Source organism: Sardina pilchardus, chromosome 9 (assembly GCF_963854185.1).
Source record: "Sardina pilchardus chromosome 9, fSarPil1.1, whole genome shotgun sequence".
Classification (NCBI taxonomy): Eukaryota; Metazoa; Chordata; class Actinopteri; order Clupeiformes; family Clupeidae; genus Sardina; species Sardina pilchardus.
In genome coordinates, this window is record NC_085002.1 from 17374726 (window position 1) to 17389317 (window position 14592).

Here is a 14592-nt window from a genome sequence, read left to right on the forward strand (position 1 = left end):
CATTCATTCATCTCATGACCTCACTGAGCAGTGTGGTCTTTTAGCTGAGCTGGACCAGCATGGTCACACTCAGGAGGAGGAGGAGGAGGAGGAGGAGGAGGAGAGCGGTTCAGGATGGGGCGTCCATCTCCTTGGCTAGGTCTCACAGGCCCCCAGTGTATTGGCATGCAGGAAGGCAAGCTTATCATCCCGCCCCCCACCCTTTAATCTGGCTCTTGGATGGGGTTCCCTTCACTTATCCCTTCCCTTTTCACCGATTTTCCCCCGTCCCAGAGTTCCATGGGAACGACATTTATTTTTTATTTTTTCTTCCTGTTTGTCCCTCGGAAGTTTCCGTGACCCTTTTTCTTTTTGGTGGTTTCTCTCTCTTTCTCTCCTTTGCCTTAAAAGTGTCATTAATAGTCTGTGCATGTTTTGAGGGGGAGCTCGGGGACAAACGCACCCTGTCCCGGGTCCCCCCTCTCCCCTGGCGCAGGGGGCCGACCGTGCCCAGCTGCGGCCTCCCCGGCTCTCCAGGGAGACAGCAGGGAGCCGGGAGTGGTGTGGGTGGAGGCGTCCCCAAGGACCAGACACTGGATATCATATGGTGGAGAGGCCCGTGTGTGTGTATGTGTGTGTGTGTGTGTGTGTGGGTGGGAGGGTGTGTGTGTGTGTCCTGCCTCTCACGCCATGCTTGTTTTGAAAGGTATCTGGGGTTTGTGTCTGCCCCCTGTACGATGACGTGCCGATTGGGCGGATGACAGTTTCCCGCAACTCCCTGATAAGTTTGCACACTCTTCCTAAACTCATCAATTTGCCAGACACGTAAGAGGGCACACCTACCTGACACATTTTATTTTATGCTCCCATTTGCGGTATGTCTTATGCATGTGAAATATGGATAACATTTAGAGTGTCTGTCTGGGTAATGCTTTCACTTGAACAGTTATATGATCACAGGAGAGCTCTGCTGTGCGGTCTGTGGGAACGCGGCCCTGCTTGCTGTCATCAGTTGCACCTCACCATTGTTACCTCAGAGACATTCCCAGGGGCCTCACCTGCCCTATGCCATCTGTGGTCTGCTTTTTAGTAGATCCGCGTTTGTCTCCCATACACTGTATGGTGAAAGTAACATCTGTGTTGTATAGGAATTGGAAAATAATAGGACACGCTGTCTATGGTGATTTGAGACTCATCTTGAGGACCCTGTGTTCTTTCAAACAGAGAGCTCGTGAATGGGCTGAGGAGCAGTGTGACAGGGAAGCTACACCAGGAGCCTAACTGAAGCGATCCGTTCACGACACTTTAGAAGACTGGTCTATTTTTATTCGAATGTATGCGCCGCTATCACGTCTGGTGTAGCTACTAACCATCGATTATAATGGAAGCTAATTGTTGCAGCAGAGGCAACGCGAATGGAACGCTTCAGTTACGTGCCTAGTGTAGCTCACATGTGAGGCCCTGTTGTCTTGTTGTTTTGCGAGAAGAACAAGGAAGCACTGGTCAAACAGGTAGCCTAGGCTCTATAAAGAGGCCATGTAATTAAAATAAAGATCTGTTGCATGGCCAGTCTGAGAAATAATGCATGTCTGCCACCGCATTCTTTGTTGTTAAGGCAACCACAAGTACAATAGAACATGTGTTTACGTTGCTAGCCACGAATACTTATTTACCTTTTCCGTGCCACCTGTGCATACAGCACATCACCAGTGTGTGGTTGGTCTTGCTTGGTTCAGGGCATATAACGGAGTGTGTGGTGGCGGAGATGTGTGGGCATCAGCAAACGCCACTGACACAGGGGTCATCTTTCAGCGCCTTCCCCGCGCCAGCTGTGTGGGGAGAGCGGTGACCTTGTGCCGGTGCTGGTGCAGGGGCGGCATCGTCCCACATGTGTGTGTGAATTATGCATCCATGCATGTCTGAGCAGCACAGCTGAGCAGCTGGGTATCAGCCCTGGCTCTAGGGGAGCTCAGATGATGAGACAAAGAGGGCTGAATCCCATATAAGGTACAAGGATTATAAGTGTTGTTTTGCTTTGTTTTGTTTGTTGTCGTTGTTGTTGTTGTTGTTGTGCTTTAACCATCTGGGAAATATATGAGGACCTAAATAACCCTACTGCTCTCTGTGATGTGTACTCTACAGCATCCAGCCAGAAGGTTTAGAGCATTTGTTTCCTTTTGAAAGTGTGTTTGTATTCTTTGCACAGGTTCAGCTAGGGCCCTTTGAGAAGCCTAACACTCTTCTCCATCTCATAATACTGTCACACAAAAACTGTGTGTTCAAAATCGACAAACATTGGCAAACGTTTGTGGTGAACATGTTTTTTTCTAAACAGTTAAATTTGAACAAATTGGTGTTGACATTCCATTGTAACAGTAATTGCATTGTTACCTTCATCAGCTCCTCTGAATGTTTGCAGAGAACTACCCCCTCAGACGAGTGTTTGAGAGTGTTTGCAAACTTTCGGCAAAAACTCCAGATAAATGGAAACCTGTTTGCAAAAGGCACAAATTGCTAACACTGTTGCTATGTGACTGTGTGCAAGGAGAGTTAATCCTGAAATACTGTGATTTGTTTTGGTGTCTTATTATACAGTACGACATACATTGGTAAGGGGACGACATTACCGAGAAATGTAACGGTGATGAGAAGACCTGCGTTTTTTTCTGCTTTTGTTTGCTCTGGTAGCAGGAGAGGACTGTCTGTGTGTGCAGTTCACACAAGGCTGTATCTCCATAAATGGCTTACTGAGGCTCTTACACACTCACGGTGGGAACGTCTGCACTGATCTCACTGATCTCACCTCCCTCTCTCTCTCTCTCTCTGCTGCCTGCTGACTGCTGTACGGGAGCTTGCTTTGATCCAGCACATAACAAGAACACTCTCAATCCCAAACTATCCCATCCCACCAACTCCTCTTCACTGTAATGCTCTGTTTATCACCCAGGCCTTATGGTGGATTAGACCACATGTTGCCAGCCTCCACCCACCCACACACACACACACACACACCCTGAGAGGAATCCCTCCCCGAGTGGGTGGTGAAGAGCGCGGCTCCTTGCCCACCGTTCCACCGCTGAGAAAATTCCACGTGTGTGTTTACACACACGCCAGCAGCAGCAGCAGCTGTGGCTGAGTGGCTATTGTCCATTGATGTGGACACTACTGTGTCTGGTCTGCGGCCGGACCCGTGCATTATGCGTGCGTATACGGTGGCGGAGAGACTCCCACGGGGTCCCTGCACTGACCACATCACTAACCACATCACCTTCTGGTCAGCAGGCCAACAGCGCGCTCGTGTAGAGGCACCACTGACACAGCTCTCTGTGTCTATATGGACACACATCACTCTGCACAAGGTCTGTGAGATCTGAACAAACACTTGTCTCAAAGGTTGGCATGTTTGTCTCCAAGCGATGGAGAACTTGGGAGATAGCATGGTCTTGTCAAAACCATTACACACTATTGGCAGTCTGATTTAGGACGCGTTCCAGAAATGCTTTTGCCCTGATCTGCTTAATGTGTATTACAGGTGCTTGTTTATGTGATGATTCACCATAATCACTTTATCTGCTGTCTCACCAGGCTAAAAGGCTCAAAGACATTATCGTAGTTGTTCCTTTCAGAACCAGGGCAGGGTGTTTACTTTCGAATTGTCTCCTGTTGGAGTTTTTAAAAAAATGTTCCTGTATAATCCATTCACAGTGTAGATCCGATATCTCAATTATTCTGTCTTTGATTGCAAGGACTGACTTTTTCTTGGTGCTTTGATTAAACACGCACACGCACACGCACACACACACACACACACACACACACACACACACACACACACACACACACACACACACGCACACACACGCACACACAACCAACCAACTAAACAGCTGTCATCCACCTGATCAATCAAATTATTATCAACCATGTAAATGCAACAGCCTTTGTAATTTCACAGGAAATGCATGTCCCTGGACAGGCCTCATTCGCAACATTCACCTGCACCAATATTATTATGTAACTCTATATGTTTGACCCTATAGAGACATATAGAGACAGGTCTTTTGTGCTTTGCTTCAGCTTATTGTTCCTCCCTGTGGGTCTCCTGACTGCCTTTGCCGTAGGTGGGATTTCAAGGTAACCCCCCCCCGCCCCCCATCTCACTCAACCTTGTTTGAAGTGTGCTACTCAAAAACATGTGAACAGCGGTTTGGACAATATTTGCTCGTGCCACTGGTGAGTGGAATGTTTGGATTAAAAACTGAAGGTTGCATTCCTCCCCCTCTCTCTGCTCTGCTTAGTCGTAAAGCCACATCACTTGTCGAGCATCATGAACGGCAAAGTTGTGTCTAAAAAAGGTCTTCATATTTTTTCTGCTAAAAGATGATATCTGAACTGCAAATAATTTTTTTGACTGGTTGACTAGATGCAGTCATGGGAGAGTAGATGATTATGAGTGGTGGCATTTTTGAATGTGAAAATAAACTTGCTAACTTATTTTTGTTCTCTGCTATTTGTTACAGTTTTGAGCCACTTGTAACAATTTCTACAGTTTCTGTTTCTGTTTCTGTTAAGGTCACTGGGAAGACAATGAGCAACTTCTAAAGTCTTGTCTCCAATTCCTGGAGAAAAACTGAATCAAAGCCATGCAAGATGAAAGTGCCTTTTGAATGAGCAAGCCTATCCACTGTAAAAAGCTGGGTGGCTTCAAACTCATATCGTGTAAACCCTTGGTGATGCAGCCTTACATCAAGATAGCGCCATGACACAAATCCTCTGTTCTGCCTGCATACGGCCAAACCTTTAACATATTTCATGGAGCTGACCCCTTGACCTGTGAGGTAATGAACTTTTTCAGTGACAAAATGCTGGAACAATGCTATGAGAGTTTGTGCCGAGGGGTCTCCCACAAAAGCCCCTTTGTGCATCCAAGGACTGAGTGGGCATGCTGGAGAAACTGTGTTTGTGGTGCCCTCCCAGCAACCAGCTCCATGGGCTCAGAAACCACATAAACACTAGCTACGCTGATACTGTCATCGCTAACTGTTGTTCAAATCAAAGCATATCTTACACGTTTTACATGCATGCTTAGAAGTATTACTGAATACTCCGTATGGACGTCATGTCCCAGTTCAAAACTGCTATACTTAGTATAAACCAATTTTGTCAACATGAAGATGGACACCCTAATCAAAGACATTGCAGAGAATCTCACAGTTAACTGTAACAGCAGAAGTCACAGGGCCTTTCTGACTATGATGTAAGTCCCTTCACCGAGTCACTGTGTTCCTGAATTACTGAGAGCCCCCATGCTGAGAATCACACTGGCTGTGTCACCATTCTAGATTCATCTTTACGCCCAAATGAGATTTCTCTTGGCCTGCATTTCCATGGAACAGCCCAGGAATGTCTGCATAGTGCCTTTTTGGAGAGTGGGGGTTGAATAAGTCCCCTTTTAAACACAGCAGATGTGGAGACAATGATGGTGGTCACTCATGCTGTTTAATTATATCCGTATAAGCTGAAAAACCTGCCTCAGTGCCAATGTCTCTGTGTTTGGTGGTCTCTGATAGGACACCCAAGAGAGCCGTGCATTACTGTAGGTTCCCTTAGGGTTCCACAAACTGGAGTCCATCCAGTAGGACTTGCTGCACTATGCCATCATGTACATTAATCTTCAGCCTGACGTGGGGGTGCAGACGTCATGCTTATCATTTTCCTATCGAAAAACAAAATGAGGTAATTTCCTGCTGATAGTATCAGGAGACAGTCGGTTTGGCACAGGATTAACTGTCGAGTGATACTGAACGTTTGGCTGATAGACAGTTTGAGGTTATGTTTTTTTTTTTTTTTTTAAATTACATTTGTGAATCGGGGCGTTTGCTCAGCTTGAGGCCCAGTCCTCTCTCCGCGTCTTGTGATGTCATTCTCGGGGGACGCGGAGGAAAGGCCCCTGTGGCAGCCAGGAATGTTGGGCCGCGGAGGAGGAAGCAGTGTGGAGTTCATCGAAATGCAAAGCATATGCCGGGGAGGGAGGCGCTCGTAAAAGACTGGTAAAGGGGCTGCCTGGGAGGTGAAAGTGAATCTGGCTGGAGCATTTCCCTCTGTGCCGTGTGAATGTGACAGGGCACTAGTTGGAGGACTTGTTGTGCATGCTAAAGGGTAGGATCATTGTGGTCTACCAGTTAGCCAGGAGCTCTCTTTTTTTCCTTCAAGGCTGATATTTCTTATGTGTAATAATGAAGTAGTCACATAGAGGGGAAAGAGACCTTTAGGTCAGTTAGTGTTTCATCTGAGATTTGAAATCAATGTTGTTCAATGACTAATTCAATGTAAAAAATATCAAGGAGCACCAAGGAACTCCATCTCCCCACTCCGTCTCCCCTCTCTTGAAGGCTCTTGTGGGCCTCTCAGACAACAGGGCACCGTCAGGAGCACTAACTGTCAGACTAGAAGTAACAAATCCCACAGGTTTTGAAAACACATGACTCAGCCATGCAGTCATCCAAACAGGAGAGCTCCCTCAAAGATAACAAAACCGTGTGCTTGGTCACGCTAGTACATCTCGCACCGCTAGGGCACATTTCACTCAGCCACTTGAGCACTTTCTTGGAGACTAACGTTAAGACCGTTATTACTATGAGTGCTGCGTACCATAATGGTAAAAAAAAATGCTTCAATGGGTGGAATTAATCTGTGTGTAAAACCTTTTAGGCAGTTTAATTATGCTAAGAGCTCCTTCATCAGCCATATGCCCACTTGTACCATCAGCTTAATCTCCTCTTGGTTAGATACCCCGATCTTCTCTCAGACACAAGAGGAATTAGAAAATAGAAAGAGTCTCTCATATATCCCTAGGGGGGAAAAGGAGTTATTTTGCTTTTTTTTGCTACACTCTGAAACCGACTGGACACGCCATCTTCCTCTTTAGATAAGAAGTCACCAACCAAACCAGTGATGTGTGAACAAAGAGACTTTTGTGTTGCTGAGCAGCACATGGATGGTGTTGTACCCTACAGTATGTACGGTTTCAATAGTTCAAGGTTTCTTTCTAAACACTGAACAGCAGCATTCCAGGGTTGTGTTTGTTTTTTTCTGCTGAAGTTCTGGTTGGGACGTTAAGTTTATTTTTGTCAGCTACTGGTGTGTTGTCTTTTAAAAAATAATTAAACAATATTGCACTCTCGCAGTCTCAGCACTGTATTATACAACCTATGCCGAAAAAGGTTTTTGTACAGCAGTGGAATGCTCAATTTCCCTTAAAAGGAAACATTGGACAGTTTTATAAATGTTATTGCATACAGCAAATAAACAGTGACAGTTTTCTTTTAACACACTGTTGTTGGCACCCTGAGGTTTTGGTACATTTTTCCGCTTTGCTCAGATCTGAATCATTTCTTGAGCTGAATATTAGCACACATGCTGTAGAGGCTGTCTAAGATATGCTACCCAAAACAACAATAGCTTCTTGAATAGGGACTCTCAACTTCGGTCTGGTTAAATTTAATTGCAGTTATTTTCTACACTGCCATGTGTACATACACTTTCAGGCTGAGGCAGCTGCAACAACAGGTGGTCTTTTCGGCATTGTTATCTCAATATATCAGTAAACAGTCTTTGTTTACTTATACAAGAGATCATTTTGCAATAGGATTTAATCTTAATATGCTACCCATATGCACGACAGTTGGCACTTTATCATCTGTAATCCACATGATAATACTTAAAACACATACTGTGTTATTGTTAACCTTTCAGAGCACATGTCCACCTCAGCCTCACAGCAGCAGTCCAGGCCATCTGAGGAGGAGGAGGACGAGGAGGAAGAACAAGGCGAGAAGTTTGAGTTTGAGGACAGCGATGGCGAGGAGGAGCAGGGGAGCTCTGTAATACCGTCCCCAGGGGCTGAGGCACCAGCTGGCACAATGAAGGCGGACGTGGGCGCCACCAAGGACAGCACACCTGGTGCTGCAGCAGTCGTGGAAACTCACCTCCCACAGCCGGACACAGAAGCCGAGAGAGGCTCAGCAGCGAAGTCGACCCAGGAGATCACCGCCGCAGCCGCTGTGGTTCAGGAGAGCACCAATGCTCAGGGTGAAACCTGTACGCCTCCTCATACAGGTAAGATGCACATGTTTACCTCTGTGCCTCTGCGCGAGCTCTGTGACACGTGTTACTTTATTCCACAGCGTGCTCTGCCGCTCAAGCCATAGCAGCACAGAAGTGAAAAATAACAACACTGCAACGATGCGGCATACACCTCAAGTATGCTGTACGCCACATGGGATAAAGACAGTTGGTTAATGAACCACAATAAATGCAAATGTGTCCAGTATTTAGCCGTTAACAATGACTATCTCAGTTGTCCAGTGTTTGAGTCGGATTCAGTTCACTCATTAAACTGATTACACACGTTACACTCATTAAGTGGTGCCTCACCAGCCTCGGGGCTGGGATCACACAATTGATAATCACTGCTCTGGTGCAAGAAAAAAAGACCCTCTGACTGACTGTCCCTCGACAGCCATCTTCTTGAGATGTAACTACTTAAGACTGCAACAAAAGCGCGTGTTTCTTCCTCCGCGAGGACCTGCGCGAGCTAATCAGCATGTACAGTAGCAGTTTGCGCTCTTGTTTCAGTCAGTCCCCGGCCCACCTGCATTACACTGCAGTACAGTAGACGGAGCAGCCTAATCCCCTTGTGCTGCTCTTGCTGGTGAGAGGTGATTAGCGGGACGATTAAGAGGCTTTGTAAACAGGGCCCGTGAGGAGTAATCATTCCGCACAGCGCTGGGTGCAGGCGAGCGCCGCTCCCGGGCTCAATAATGATGCGTCCTCGGAAGGCCCGATTGCTGTGTGCGCTGGTGGGGGTGGTATGTGTGGTGCTGTTATGTAACAGCGGCGTGCGTAAACGGCTGAGGCCCCTCCGATGATCCCCTTGACTCGGGGAGCTTTTTATGTTTACACAGCGGTCTGCTATTATTCAGCTCCGCAGAATGTCTTGGAAAGGCACCTTCTCCGGTCGCTGCGGTTGTACAATTCAAAGCAAGTCCCAGCCTCTCATTTTCACAGCTCTTCAAAAGCCGGCTGCACCAACCGTGTGGTGTTTCTGGATTACCCTTTGATTGTGCGGTTGTTTGGATTGTTCTGAACAACACAACACGCGGGGTTGCGTTCATTGTTTTTGTTTCTTTTGTTTTGTTTTTCCACGGTGGGCATCAAAGCAGATCATAAGGCTACAGTGTACAGGCCGACCCATGTGTGTTTGCCCATACATATAAGGCTAATTATATTCCAATTCTCTCCACAGATGCGCCTGCCGCAGAGAGACAAACACGGTAAGATATGCCAAATATTTCCCCACAAATCTTTCTGACTACTTGGCTTTGGCTTTGAAAATGACATTTCTCGGGTTTCGGAGGCTAATTCCTGGATTTGCATTTCAAAGAGAAGCTTTCTGTGTGCACTGCCTCCCCCCTATCTCACCTGATTGCTACACCTTCCCATCACACAACCGACATGATGGAGATTATGGATTTGTATAATTCTGCCAGCACCTTGATCCTCCGCTCTGTGTGTGAAGGAAGAGATCAGAGCTATTTATTTGAGGCTAAGTGACTTGATGCCAAGTTTCATTCAAACAGATTAACAATGTTGTAAAAAAATCTGAGGATTCCCAACAACGACAACTGTGCTGAGCAGTATGTGCACAGATGTCCTCGCTATTGACATACTTTACCATTTGTGACAATAATGGAGCCAGCTGTGTTACCACCTGCGCAAAATCTGTGTGAAAAGGTAAACCTTAGTCTTGAGCTAAACACAGAGACAGACAGACAAATGCACACACACATACAGAGACTTACATGTCATGCACATGGCTGTCAGATGAAACGGCACCTGGGACTGTAGTTCTGTCCAGGTGAAACAGTTGGTGCCTCTCAACATCTCTCCTCGATCCTCGAGGGGCGTTCCCACTGATCTATAACAAAAAATGGATAGACTATCCCATTGTTGCCGCCCCATCATTCTTTATGTAGATCAGTGAGGATTGAGGCCCGAGGAGGAAGGGAGGAGAGGCACCCATTGACCTTGTTCTGTAGGGAGGTGTGATGGGAAACGTGTGCCCCTCTGAGAGCCTGGTGCTCCTCCCGTGTTCGTGTTCCTGTGGGCTTTCCTGTAGCAAGCCACATTAAGCCAGACGAGGAGACCCAGGGATGCCTCCTCTACCTCTCTCTCTCCTCCTCCTCCCCTCTCTCCCCTCTTTCAACATCTATCTCTCATTCTCTCTCTCTCTCTCTGTCTCTCATCGCCCCTCCTCACCCCCATCTGTCACTTCTGCTGACTTCACATTTCCACTTGGTGCCTGTCGATATTGTGCGGGTATCGTACAGTAGAGCGCAGCTATCAATAGGCTTTTCCACTAATTATATGTACGAGTCAGCAGGCGGGCTATTTCGGAGGCCCCTTCGGAAGTGAGAATAGTCTCTGTGGAGTGTGTGCAAAGCATCCTGCCACGATTATTTTGCTCAGGTAGGAGTTTGGTGGAAAGGACGGGTCAGTGTCACGCTCATGTTTGTTTTAGGATTTGTATTATCTCTGCAGGCAGGGGGTGACTGTTGACACATAGTGGCTAAGCAGTAGTGGAACACTGCTGGAACACTCCCAAATATAGTAGCCAGTCTCCAGATAGCGTTATTCAGACCGTCTGGCGACAGGGAGGTGTCAGTCAGGTCATTTCCAGTCACAATATATGTGTTTGTCCAAGCTGACAGACAGATAACAGGAAGTTCACATAAAGAAGTCTCCCTGTCCACATGGTTCAGCATTGCGAGGGTTAACCAGAAATCAAATCGGGCATTTGGCTCCACCCACTCCAGGAAGTTGGCGCATTGCCTTCATCCAGCTCTGGCCATTCATCGGCATCAGTGGAGAGGCTGGTTGTCACTGGAGACTGGTGGAGAACAAATAAATAAACAGGAAGAGAGGCTTTGAGGAGGGGGCAGGCAGGTGCAGCAGACAGTGACGCAGCCGTAGCGCAGTGTGTGTGTGTGTGTGCATCGTGTGTGTGTGTGTGTGTGTGTGTGTCAGTGTGCAGTGAACAGAGGGCACAGGGCTGAGGAGAGGGACAATCACAAGCGGAGCTGGGAATCCCTTCCCACAGCGTGTCGGCATAATGTTGCACTGCCGCCGCTCCGGCGGGAGACACAGGTAAACAAAAGCATCCCTGCTCGTCCGCCTCACCCTGAGGGGGTGTGTGAGTGCGTGCATGTGTGTTTGTGTGCGTGTGTGTCTGTGTGTTTATGAAAGGGGTGGAGGCTGTATTGATCTTAGGTGGTTGTGTGTGTGTGTGTGTGTGTGTGTGTGTGGGGGGGGGGGGTTGGGGTCATCACACACACACACACACACACACACACACACACACACACACACATGCACAGTTGGCTGTGTTTAGAAGCAGTCAGGTGTGCTGTACTTCCAGCAGTCTTATTTGCATTCTGGATCAACACCACCTGCTTGTCTCCCTCCGGCTGCTGAGCACTCTGGGGATTGACCAAACCAGCGGGATTATTATTTATTTATTTATTCATTTTAAAAAGCTCCTGTGGATCTGCACGGCTCTATCTTGCGATGTCTGGGGTGCTTTTTAAAAATTCATCATCTCCGCGTAGCAACCTATCAGGTCTAGTTCAAGTTAAATCTAAGCTAAGAAAGAAATCAGTCTTTGTAAACCAGTGGTTCTGGGCTGTTAGACATATTTATGTCTAAGGACTTCTGGCTCTCTGTTAATCAGCTGGGCTGGGAAGTGATCTCTCCGGTCATAATTATTCACAGAGATAACTGCTATCAGTCGTGGTGTGGCGAGCCAGCTATGCCACACTGATGACCTCAAATGCCTCCAGCTGGAGCAGAGCTGTGTAGCTCTCCAGAGATCTTATCAAGTAGGATTCCCCATTAATGAAGACAAACCTGTCATAGTAGGATGTCCACTAACGAAGACAAACTGACAGAAAAAGTTGTGTTGAAGCGCAGTAAGTCTCAGTATGTGATGTGTTGGTGTGTAGAAGCAAAAAGTAACTTATCTTCACTCCCTTGACACAGCAAAAAAAAAAAAAAAAAAACAAGCTATCAGTGTTCCTCCAGTTTATTCCCTCGATGCTCTCCCACGTCATCAGCAGCCTAGGCCATGAATATCCAGCTGCAGCCTGACGTGAACACAGCCCCAAAAACAGACAGCGGAGACGGATCATCTTGGCGGAGTGAGGCTGGAAGTGGTGGTGGTGGTGGGAGCTGACTAACATCTCTATGTGTCTCACTCCTCTCCCTGCTTGCGGTTTTGTGAGTGGACTTGAGTGAGGTTGTAGTCAGCATGCTTCAAAAGGCACACAGTTTGTAAATTTAGCAGGGCGTGTGGGAGAGTCGTTGTAGTCTGTGGTCAAAGGGGCGCAGTGGCGTTCTCTTCAGACGAGAGACCTCATGAAGCCCACACAAACAGGCAGAGGAGGAAATAAGGAAGAAAGGAAACATGCAACAGGGGCACGGTTGGCTCCGTACTAGTCCTGCATATTTCTGTGCTCATTTACTGAGTCAGGGAGTCGCTGTGTGCTGAAGTTGGAAGGGAAAACAACATGGGAGGGTGGGAGGAGAGCTTGATAGTGGAAGTCAGCAGACCCTTCCTCTTTTCTTCCTCCTCTCCCTCTCTCCTTCTTTCCTTCTCTCTCTTTCCTTCTCTGTGTGTGTGTGTGTGTGTATGTGTGTGTCACAAGGGTCTTTTAATGGCCTGAGAAACTCCCCCAGGAGCTGTAATAACACAGCGTCTATTTTTGGGGAATGTTCCAGCGACTCGGCTCAGTCGGGCCCCAGTGCTGCAGGGCTCTCAGTAGGAGAGGAGCTCCACGCTGCTGCTGAAGAGGCTGCTGAAGAGGCTGGATCCTCACAGACGCTGCCCAGTGCGGGGGACCTCGGTCGGGACGACTCCACGCAGGCAAGGCCCGCTGAACAGGAGGCAACCGCTCAAGGTACGGACTGGAGAAACTTTCACCGCATGCACTTCACAAGTAAAGTACTTCAATAATCAAAGACACAGAAGCAACAGAGAGTAGAGGACATCATCGTGTGAAGGATTTTTCACCATAGCAAAGCCTACAGAGTGAAACAAGCTAAAGACTACGTTTATCATGCTTTGTTATGAAGAATATACAAAAGGACTGTTCAACATATAGAATAACAAACAATATAGGGCATATCATTTGTAGGGACATCATTTTACGTTTGAAATAGGATGTGGTGCTCACGATTTACAGCTGGGGAATAGGGATTGCTTTTCTATGAGTCTGGCAATGCCAGTTGAGTGCCAGTTTAAACAGATTGTCTGGATGTGATGGATAATGTATCTAGATGACCACATGGCCAGTGAAAGTCGGCGAGTAAATATATTAGCAGTGAAGTCCATATTTACCGTCATATAAAAGTTTATAGCACCATTATAAAACAGTAGTGTGCAGTGCTCTTCCTAGACATCTACCCTTTGTGGACTGTGACTGTTGCGGTGTTGGCCCTCCAATGTTTTCTGTTTGCTGTTATTTTAAATTGTGTAATGAATGAGCAGGCAGACAGTTGTTTCAAACACACTTTCCAGGCCTTCACTGTCCATTTATAGACACTACCAAAAATACTTGTACTTCAGTGAGATGGAAATAATGAAAACAAAAATGAACTGAGCAAAAATGATGTGAAGCGATGCCATTTGACTAGTACTTTGATGCATACTTAAGAAAGAAGTACTGACATTCAAGTATTCAGTTAATTCACAAGTCACATAATGGCAAAAACAGTTACAATCAATCTACAAAAGAGTGGGTTATGATCCACTCTGGAACATCTAACACAACAGGGCCTTCATCTGGGTAGGTAAGAGAATCAATGGTTGTCTATTCAGACAGCTATTTTGACTACTACTTTTGAATCTCCTACAAGGTCAACCCTGTGGCTGAATTAATAAGGGAATTTATTGATTGTGCGCCCCCCCCTCCCCCCACACACACAGCCTGCAATCACTCTCACCCCTTACTGGTTTTAGAGAGCAAATGTTGTGGCTTCATAATCATACAAAAAGCTTTTATAAGCTGGTATTCTGTCTCTCTCTTACTCACACACACACACACACACACACACACACACACACACATACACACACACACACACACAACACCACTCTCTCTCTCTCCATCTTGCACACACACACACACACACACACACACACACACACACACACACACACACACACACACACACACACACACACACTAACACACTGGCTCAGGCACACAACCTTAGCTTCTCTGTTCAACCTGACATAGATTGAGTAAATTGCTGAATGGCGATCAATAGCAGACGGCCATTGTCATTGCAGGAGATAGCTCTTGGGCTTTTGTCTAGTCAGCCGCTGTAGTGGTTTAAGAGGCCCAGCCATTGAAAGACTGACTGCAGCTTTCGCCATGCTCCTTTCACCCGGGCTAATATACAAGGTCACAGTTGTATGTGAAGCCTTGCACTCAACACGGTTGTTTTCATAACACCATGTATACTGTGCATGCTGAGACGATTTGCCACCAC

General features: G+C 46.9%; 1 protein-coding gene across 1 annotated transcript in view; it reads left to right on the plus strand.

Moving 5' to 3' along the window:
- Positions 1-14592, plus strand: part of arhgef10la (Rho guanine nucleotide exchange factor (GEF) 10-like a) — a 121266-nt gene that overhangs the window by 917 nt on the left and 105757 nt on the right. The window contains exons 2-4 of the mRNA XM_062544971.1: positions 7735-8097; positions 9287-9314; positions 12817-12995. Of these exons, the coding sequence (XP_062400955.1) occupies positions 7740-8097; positions 9287-9314; positions 12817-12995 (565 nt within the window). The 5' untranslated portion in view covers positions 7735-7739. The remainder of the gene's footprint in view (positions 1-7734; positions 8098-9286; positions 9315-12816; positions 12996-14592) is intronic.